Consider the following 10,425-nt stretch of genomic DNA (forward strand, 5'->3'; position numbering starts at 1 on the left):
TATCCCAATGCTTCTCATCTGATGAAACATACCTTGTAAAAAAGTTTCAGTTATGATTCTCTCCTGCAGACATGGACATTTTCAACAAAGGAATTTCAGTCGTTTACTATAATATGAAAATGATTCCTTTTCTTAAAAGCAAAAACCATTATTTCCCACTTGAAAACTGTGCTGAAGACATCTTCTTGACTATGTTTTCGCATGTAATCAATTTGAAATTAAAGAACTTCCACCTGCTGTTTATGACTTCTGTGGTTCTACGCGTAATAGGGACAAAATCGCTGTTGATGTTTTCTCTGTCGTTGTTTTTTTCTAATAATTAACTATTACCTGCAATACTATTAACCATGAATAATGCTACCGTCATTTAACCTCACTGCTCTACAAAATGTTTGCAGTTTAAGCAGCTGTTTGATCATAGGGAATTTCTTTGAAAGGTGCTGTCTTATGAAAAATGATACTGTTAATTATGAATAATGCTTTGGTCATATCACCTCACCACTGTACAAAAATGTTTGCAGTTTGAGTAGCTGTTTTTCACAGGGTTTTCTTTGGAAGGTACCCTCTTCTGAAAAATTATTCACATATCCAGCCAAAGGGAAGCAATGATGTATCATTTGTTTATCACTATTCCAGCTTATTGCAATTTTGTAACCAATATGCTTGACTTTTAATACTGTACAATAAATATAAGCAGTATTACGCAGCAGTGTCTTTTTTGTTCACATTTCTACTTTGAGAAAATCTTCAACTGGTGTTTGTTCCATTGTGAGAGGACAATAATGTTCTGTCCCTGCCTTTTAACAGCGATGTATCTGGGGTCCTTGATATCCCCTTTGAACAAAATGCTGTCAAACTGTCCATCGGGCTTGAACTTCACCACCCTGTGATTCTCACGGTCGCTGACGTAAATGTTATCTGATGCATCCACATCCAAGCCAACAGGCCACTGAAGTTGACCTTCTCCCGATCCTTTGGTGCCGAAGTGGTACAGGTATTTGAGATCAGAGTCAAAGACCTGGACCCTGTGGTTGTAGAAATCGGATGTTATGATTTGATTCTTGCTATTCACAACAACGGAGTATGGCTTGTTTAATTTTCCTTCTTCAATTCCTTGGCCGCCGGCCTCTCCAATACACTGCCCATCTAATGTGTACTTCAGCAACCTGTGACCTTTGATGTCAGTAACCACTAAACCACCATTGGCCATGGTAACTCCGTATGGTATGATATTTTCTTTTCGGCCGAAAGTGCGGACAATCTCGTTTACTTCACTCAATACCACGATTTGATAGTTTGCAATGTCACTCACATAGTAGACGTTATCATTTGTCACAGCTATGTCCCATGGCAGGAAAGGTTTAGGAAACTTATCATCGCAAGTGAGACAAAGCCTGCATTTGTACTCTTTAGTTAGAATCTGAACTCTATTGTTGTCTGTATCACAAACCACAAGTTCATCACCATTCCATAAAACTCCCTCTGGCCAATTGAATAGCCCAGGCTCTGAGCCAGACTCCTCCTTGCCAAGAGTACGCACAGGCCACTTGATTGAACCATCTGGAAATCAGATGAGATGGACTTTGTAAGCTTCAATTTCTCGGATACAGAGAAAGAAATGATTAAACATCAGTATCTTAGTTGCATAATACTTTTGTTCTTCACATATTAATGCTCATGATAACATATTGGTAGATCGGAAGAGGCACGACAGTTTCACGTCATATAATTTATCATTTGTAGATTTAATGACAATTTCAAATTTGCTTTTATACCATGAATATCAGTTCAAAAATTGATGAATTTTACTGGTGATTTTTATCATAACAAGATATGGGATTATCGCCAGAGAAACCAGTTGTATATGTCAATGTACAGACAACTCTGCATACTACATATGCTGAACATCTGGTTTGAAATATTCCTTTGCCGATCTTTTCAATTTCTCTCTTTAATGGTTATGTCAAATCTTTCAGCACATCTTGATTAAGAGAAGCAATCTATTGACTAACAATTCACCAGGTCACTGACCTTTGTCAACTGTTTCGCTTGCCCTCCGTGCTAGTTCTTCTTGGAGATTGTCAATCACCTTCTGCATATCTTTGTTCTGCTTCTCCAGTTCTTGGATATCTGCCTTCAAGCTGTCCATTCCTGTTTTTAGTATTGTGTTTTCCTCCTCCAGCTGTTCTGTCTTGACCTTTCTTTCTTTCAGTCTCATCATTTCTTCAAAGACTACCTTTCCTTGTCTCTCTTTGCTCTCAATGGTCAATTTCAGTTCCGCAATCTCGCTCAGGTGATCTTTTAATTTAGACTTCGAGACAGAATATTCTGCTTCCAGCTCCCTGGCTCTTTCTATAGCTTGTCTGCCCAATTCTATTCGGCCATCTTTCAGTTGGATCTGTTCTTTCAATGATGTGATAGTTCTTTGAAGGGTTTCAGATGAGACTAGTTTTTCTGTTAGCATGGCAACTTCAGACTCTCTTTCTGTTAACTTGGCTCTCAGATTAGCAACGGCTGACTTTAGAACTTCATTGTCGGACTTGAGCTGAGCGTTTTGTTCTTGTAGCCGTGTACGCTCTTTGACAGACGCCTCATCTTCCAATCCTCGCACGTCCGAAGTTTGGGTCGCTTTTTGCAAATGTGTCCTCTCTTCGCCTAACGGATCAAGCAAATGACACATTGTAAAACAAATGTTACTGACTAAGTCGTACATTTATTATCGCTTATGGTGTATGAATGTGAGACTTCATCAATGATATTGAATGCAACAAGAGAATGAACATGCTACACTATTTGAAATATTCACACGCTATGAATAAAATGAGATCTTGATTCAGAAATAAAAAAGTTTGGTATTTTTCTTCTTACATATCTTGTAACACCTAAAAGGTATATGAAGTTATTTACATTCATTTCCAAAGTTTTGTGGTATGTATAGTATGTCCCTACAAACTGGTGATACCTGTTGTCCCTTCTTCCATCCGAGGTTTCTTTGAACTCTCTGTGCCGTTAATATCACAAGGTCTTTTTCCTTCAACGGTGCCTGCTTCTAAAATACAGGTAAGATAATAACATGGGATCATTAAAGAAGCTGAACGAATATGAACAGTTTAAAGTTTACATGTAATGACTGGAAATAACATTGTGCAGTTTATGCGTCTCAATATTGTTTACACATAGTATGAAATACCTTTTGACGAGCAAGCATCATTTTCATTCCCAATTCCGTGTAAACAGGTACACAATCACCATTGATAACAATGGCTTTAAGTCAAACCATGGTGGTTATAGGGTAAAACGAGTAATTCTGCTGACCTGTTATTCCGCACTCCATTGCAGCATCACCTTCTTCTTCTTCGACCTGCAGGGCAAAAAACCTCAAATGTTATGCCCTGGATTTAGGAAAAGAATTTTGAAAAATGTTTCTATTGACCATATTTAACATTTTACTAACACTTCGTCTAGTGCAATACTAAGGGGATAAAACTACGACATTTTATAATATTTTCATCAATTTTGGTCCGGAAAACAAGAAGATTTACACATTCTTCTTCTCAATTTATTGTTGCAAATTAATAGTGGATATTACGCATGTGAAGTCTGTGGTGAAAAGTTGAAGAGCCAGTACTTTTATAGGACTTTGGGAATGAAACAAGTAATTGTTTTACAAACAGAAAAACGGGTAAGGGATATATATCAAGAGTTGCAACTAATGAAGCTGTAGGGTAAGGCCACAATATTTTACCGACTTACATCATTAATCGCCAACTCTTCTCCCAAGCCATCTTCTGCCGTATAATCAGGCAGATCAACTGGACTCAGGCCTCCCCCGTCCCCTGAAAACATGTTCAGAGAGTCATGTCACAATTAATGCCAAAACTCATATCTTCTTGTGACCGCAAGAGGGCATCATTAAAGGAAAGGTATACTCCTATGGTTAAGACGTGGGCCTGCCATCTGTCCAACCTCCACCATTACTTTCAAACACATGAGCTATTATACCTACTTCATTAAAGCATTCATTTCGAATTAATATTGTCGACTCCTTCTATAGGCAAGTAATAGTACCATAGACTGTTTCATTGAAGTTCATATTAATAAACTTGATAATCAAATAAAGAAGTAGGGAATCTTTTCACATGTACCTACACCAACATTTTATCACACAGCAATATAAAACACTTCTTTTTAACGTGTTACCGGGGTAAATGTTTTTCTTCTGAAAAATGTCGAGTTATTGTATCTCAGTGATAGGAGAAATCTTAAGGCAATGCCCAAAAAGTTAACATGGAAACTGCAGTCGGCAGTAAAACATTTTGTAATACATATTACATTATTGTAAAGAATAACAAGATCTGTTCTTGCAACCAGTAAAAATAGCGATGCCAATGCAACTGTTCTTTATACAAAACTCACGATTGACAAAGAACTTTTCCACTTCATCAAACTCGACCTTGCTGTATGTACTTTTCAACTGCAGGGACAGACCAACCTTGGAAGCTTCCTCCTTCATATCATCTGTAATCAGGAGAGAGTTGAACGCTCTCCCAAGACTGCCAGAGCGACAACAACCCTGTAACATGTAAAGATTTACGAGTAACGGTAACACTATTCTGATGTCAAGGCTGCCCTTCTGTATTTTGTCAACTTCCACATTTCCACACCTTCGTTGGACTACTGATTGCACCGTTTGATGGCTTTGTTCATCACTTATTACATGCTCTGTATTTCTGGCAAATGCTTCTTGACATCTCCCCCAAGTGGCACGCACTTGCTCTGGTGTGATGTTTGTCGGGTCTTCCTGTTGTCCAATTTCCATGAGGCACTGCTCAAGCTTAGTGTCATCTAGTTCAACTTGAACTTGAAGAACTGGATTAGAATCTAGCAATTTAGGAAAAAAAACCAGAACCAACCAGGATTATGTCAGTTTAATCTTATTCATCTTAAAATCTAAAGTCTACCTCTCGTGCAAATAATTCTGTAAAAGATACTCAACAAGGAAGGGCTGGTCTGTATAACATTATATATAATTACAGTAATTTCCGCTGCTTTCTTTATAAAAGTGAGCATGTGCCACTACTTTCTTTCTGCAATGTTCATACAAAACCTGTCATGTCCAGCACTCCATATGAGGGATTTAGAGTTTATAGGGTATGACTGTACTCATTTAAAAAAACTTTTTAGAAACATGAAATCCTGATGTCAGTTGAGAATTAAACCGAGACATGGGAACAATAATAGTATCATTTTGACATAGCATATGATAGACACATAGAAAAAAACAGAGAGGTTCAATTAAGTTTGGGGATGATATGTCCAATCTACAAGCAGGGCAGACTTTGTTGCTCACAATATCTAAGTATGTTGTTGGCTGAAGATTGCAATTAATATGTAACAACTCTCGTTCAACCAATATTACTGATATGATTAACTATAGCTATTATCAAATTAATTACTCTTTATGCTTTTGTCACTGGATTAATTTTATGAAATGTTCTTTTATTCCTTACTCACTTGTTGGGTAACCGTTCCGTACTTGTTGTTGTTGTTGTTGTTGTTGATGTGTAAACAAGGCTGCAAATGTACCGTAGCTTTTGGCAATATCTGCATTTTCCATCAGATTCTCCTTCAACTCCTTCGCTCGTCTGAATGCAGGCTCCGTGTCATGCAGAATACTGACGATTTTGTTTGCCAACTCCTCCTCGGAGTCGCCCACGAGGCAGTTATCCACATAATCACCAAAACATTTGTCGATGAACTCGCCCAGCTGAGAATCACCAGCAGCTATAACAGGGATGCCTGTTGCAATGGCCTCTAGCCCCTCAAAGCCGTAGTCGTGGTGGCAGGCTGTAAGTAGACAGAGATGACACTGATATAGAGATCTTAACAATGCCTTGGCCGAACAACCATGGTAGACAGTTGGCTTGATATGCCCACATTGCATTCTGCCAACCAACTCGGCTATCACTTTCTCAGTGATGTCGGGCGAGACCCCTTGTAACTTCCACTTGGGTGGTTTAGCTTTCAGACTTACAAATGTATTTCCAACTGAACCAACTGATGCAGCAACCGTTCCGAAATTTCTGATCGCTTCCAGGGTGCTAATTTCTCCGTATGTAAATATGACATGTTGAGATATGCGGTCTTGAATCTTAATGTCCCGTTTATTGACAAACTTCTGTGGAGGCTTTGGTAACAGCTGAACGTGTGAGATATCTTTCTCCAAAACAGCCCTGTATGCATTTTCAAAGAAGCCATACATGCTTGGTCCTATGGAAATAACCACATCTGCTTCAGTCGCCAGCCTGAGCATCTTGTCTTCTAATGCTCTACGTTCCTCGTCTGAGATTGCCAGTAAGTATGGGTCATCAGGAAGCTTATGATTGATGAGATACAACTTGGCATGGGGAAAGATTTTTTCCCGAATGTCTGCAGCAGCATCACCCGTCTTAGGGGCATAGCCAACGACATACAGGACATTCTTCAGTTTTGCAAGGTGTGGATAATATCCCTTATGATACAACAGCCAGATAGGTTTCACGGGGTCGTCTTTCGGGTCCACTCTCTCATTCCTCTCAGCGGTGATCAGAGTTATCCCCATTGCTGCAGCATCTGCAATCTGACACTCACTCACTTCAACATCTAAAATTGTGGAATAAACTTTCAGAATTTCACCTGACTTCTCCTTCCTGATGCAGAAGTCCCTTATTAGGGTTCTGTGGCATCCCGGCAGTCCACATTCGTCTTCATGCCATGTGTCAAATACAAATAGCACCCCTGGTGGTGGTGGGGGCTCTGGACCAAATGGCTTTGGTGACTTGCTCAAGCTCATAGTTTCAACATGTAGTTTTTAAATTTGACCTTGGGTTTTGGTCAGCATCTTCTGACGCTAAAAAGTACGGGAGTTTTCAGCACATGAGAATGCGGTCGGTTCTATCGTATCTTTCTTCTGTCAACTGTGTTTTAACAAATTATGTTACTTTAGCCAAAGTTGCCATCGACACATGCTCTGTTTGTCAGTCAACCTATGACTTTGTTGCCCCAAAGTATAGTTGTGATGTGAAACGTCAACCTAGTACATATATGCCCTCTACCGGGTGATTTCACATGACACATTCCATCCTCACCGATGTGGGTTGGTCTCCAGAATGTAGTTTCAATGACGCAAGGCTAGAATAAGGAGGAAGATATGTTTTATGCTTACTTTATAAACATTTTACGAGTTGTTTCGTGGGACAGGCGTTCACACTGATGTGTCTGTATAAATTCTCGATCGGATTTGAGCTCACAAAGTACGGCACCAATTCAACTTGTGAGGACTTCACGGTCAGAACTGCTCGGTGCACAGTGGCATTATTTCTGCTTGGTAATACTTTGGAAACACAATGTTTCACCACTTTCAAAGCATTCAGCGTCACTCTGAAAATTAAAAAAAAACTTTGCTACCAATTTTAAACTATAATTGGGGTAACAGTCGTCGGAACTGCGCTCAAAGTCGCATATGACCCATACGACCAATGTAAACACTGTATCCAAGCTACGATGGTGATTGATGAAAGTTAAAACATGTCTGTCATAATCTACATCGTATAATTTAAATGTTGCAGCTATGATGATGAAGTTCATCTAGATATCGTACACGAAATACATTGTTTGTAAACAAGAAACTCGCACAGGCGCAGTTCCGACGAGGGTGTTCCTTTATGAATGTATCCACTGTATGTATTTTTTTTCAGCGAATACAGTATACAGTGTACATGAAAAAATGAACACAGTCACATTCTGAACAGCAACTTGTGTCACAGTGTTACTTAGAAATACTCTTGGGAAAAAATTTCCGTAGAAGATAAGGTTATATCCTCGATATTTCTCCTATCTAGCCCTTTATGTGTGAAGGTTCAATTTGAAAGCTTGCTATAGACAGAATGCCATCAATTCACTTTCACTGACATTTCTGACTCACGGTGTTCCAGTGTAGACGACAAAATGCTTCCTCCAGCAGCAAGACTCGCAGAGACTGTGCCCATCCTGATCAGTTGTACAAATCAACATCACCCTATGGGGTCAAGCTGTTTAACGAAGCTACAAAAGGCCCCCTAAGTAAGCGTTTGTTTCCATCATGGAAACTGACAGAGTTTTGTTCATGTGCGCCCTTAAAGCAAAATAGGAGCGAAGGCCTTTCACTTTTGAGGCACAATTTTTAAGTCATGTAAGGTACAGCATTAGTAATATTTCCAACAGGTTTAATATTGTAATATCCATTGAGTCTTTATTTCGATGAACTTGAGATAAATGAATAAGAAAATGTCTTTGTTTTGTATAGCGAACGTGAAAATTATTATAATAAGCGATACATTCATTTTCCAACTGGGTATGCGCCTCAAAACCGAACGACTAAAACCATTGATTAACTTTCTTCAAAGACATTTTAGTTTGATTGAAAGTTTCATTGAGGAAAATTTGTTCAAAAGTTTAAGCCTTTCTTTTCAAGGTACATACTACCTTATCAAGGTCCCTATCCGAGTGATGCATTACTGGGTTGTCAAAACCAAAACCGAAAGAAAATTAAAGCAGATTATAAATTTCTGCGTAACTGTGTTGCTGTGATATGTACATTCGGGATGTATACGTACACGGGTCACTTCATTCATCTCCACTCTATACATGTTCTGAGGTCGTTTGAAGAGCAAGCAGTAAATTTTATTTAACTACCCGCCATAGTTCGCGGATTCATCTCATTCTGTATTGTCTCATTCGCCGCGTTTCTTGCTAAAGCCGGATACCCATTCAATGTGTTGATGGTACTCGAATGCCAGACAGACGCGAGACGTGACGTCACGGTCACTCAAGTCCGTGGATGAATGCCTTGTGACTCTATCGTGATGGAAAATCTACGACATGTCGAACGTGCCTTGCTTTTGTGCCAAACGTTTTGACCCTAAATTTTACGTAATCGCCCTCGATAGAAGCAACATTTGGATTGGAAAGTCTTTGCTAGAAATAACGATAGCGCAATTGAAAATGAGCCACACATCCCGGCCACACATAGTCAGGGCCTTTCATGAGCACTGGAGATGTGCTAGGTGAAAACCCTGCCATCCTGCGGGTAAAATGTTAACTGTGTTGCATCACACGATGGCATTACACAATACAACACAGTGGCGAATTCTGTGACAATACATGTCTACTGATTGGCATTGAATGCTATACTGTACTCTATCGTGCTATAAGAACAGGGGCAGGCAACTGTTCAGGCAAATGGATAGCTTACCACAACATGTAAGGAAAGCTGCTCCCCATAATGACCAACAAAGTACGTCTCGCACTTCGTATGCGTTACTTGCGTGCTGGCTCTGTGAGCACAGGTCAAGGCCGTTCACACCAACGAATGACGCGTTGCCTGCCACAGTGGCTTGTGAATTGATACACGACGGCCGCTGAATGGTATGCATTTTATAATGCATACCACACAGAGCTCGAGTATCGATTCACAAGCGACTGTGTCGCATGATGGATTCTTGCCAAGCGATGAACCATCTGGCACAGGGGAGAAAAGGGTCAAATCAGGTCATAGGATTCGTATCCATGACAACAGGTTACATAAAAATGTAGATGACCGCGCATGAACGGATTTTCTGTTCATTAGAGCAGTAACTGGTTAAATTTTGTCACATTTACACACCTTGTACTTTAAAAAACAAGACTCACTTTCTCCAAGCACTATAACCATGATAACGCATTGCCACAAATCCAGACCATGATACGGATATCTTGGGTGCTGCCCTGACGATTACCACGACGTAGGAATTTTTTGCCGTCTTCAACGTCTGAACTGCTTCAAAGAGTAATCTGGACACCCCAAATTGATGTATTGTACTCGATACTCGGTTCAGTCAGCAAGGTCAAACGGAATTTGATCAGAGAATGTTCTGCCTGTGTTGAGTGGACTTGCTGTTGGGAATTTTCGTTTTCACATCGCCTGCGTCATAAAGTCATGCCCTTCGGACAGTGAGTAACTGTACATAAACACGCCCACATTAAACAAAGGTACCCTTATTTAAGCGTCCCAGGCCAAATATGCAAACATTTATCGATTTTAGGCGCGGGAGGAAGTTGGTTAAATATAGTCCGTCTACGTGCACCCCCCCCCCCCACAGGATAACAAACCTGTATTTTTCAGAACCCTTGGAATCCCTAGAATACGAAATGGAATTTTAACAGGAAAATATAGGGACGCAATAGCTGTTATGGTCATGTTTTGAAGGGTACCGCAAAATCACGATTTTCCAAGCCAAATGCATTTTCGTCAAATCTGTCTTCTTGTAAGTCATGTGCTGAGCTCATTTTTTAACATAACCTCACTTGTTTGGTATCATTAGAAAGGGAATTTATTCCTCTTTAAGATGACATATTGCACTATGCAAT

The 10,425-nt window shown here is 39.8% G+C and overlaps 1 protein-coding gene across 1 annotated transcript; it reads right to left on the reverse strand.

Moving 5' to 3' along the window:
- Positions 1-311: 311 nt before the first annotated feature.
- Positions 312-9,976, reverse strand: LOC139124418 (uncharacterized). The gene is made up of 8 exons (XM_070690552.1): positions 9,709-9,976; positions 5,515-7,170; positions 4,417-4,881; positions 3,754-3,836; positions 3,316-3,361; positions 2,963-3,049; positions 2,032-2,655; positions 312-1,560 (listed from the first exon to the last, which is right to left on the reverse strand). The coding sequence occupies exons 2-8, from the start codon at positions 6,830-6,832 to the stop codon at positions 731-733; spliced, it is 3,453 nt and encodes a 1,150-aa protein (XP_070546653.1). The 5' UTR covers positions 6,833-7,170; positions 9,709-9,976; the 3' UTR covers positions 312-730.
- Positions 9,977-10,425: the final 449 nt, after the last annotated feature.

The sequence above is a fragment of the Ptychodera flava genome (assembly GCF_041260155.1).
Source record: "Ptychodera flava strain L36383 chromosome 23 unlocalized genomic scaffold, AS_Pfla_20210202 Scaffold_24__1_contigs__length_23054250_pilon, whole genome shotgun sequence".
Taxonomy (NCBI): domain Eukaryota; kingdom Metazoa; phylum Hemichordata; class Enteropneusta; family Ptychoderidae; genus Ptychodera; species Ptychodera flava.

Excerpts from the sequence above, each read along its gene's own strand:
- LOC139124418 (XM_070690552.1), bottom strand. The coding sequence starts at position 6,832 with ATGAGCTTGAGCAAGTCACCAAAGCCATTTGGTCCAGAGCCCCCACCA. Across the intron at positions 3,050-3,315 it reads AATGGAGTGCGGAATAACAG|AAGCAGGCACCGTTGAAGGA; the intron begins GTCAGCAGAATT and ends CCTGTATTTTAG. Across the intron at positions 1,561-2,031 it reads AAGCGAAACAGTTGACAAAG|ATGGTTCAATCAAGTGGCCT; the intron begins GTCAGTGACCTG and ends TCTGATTTCCAG.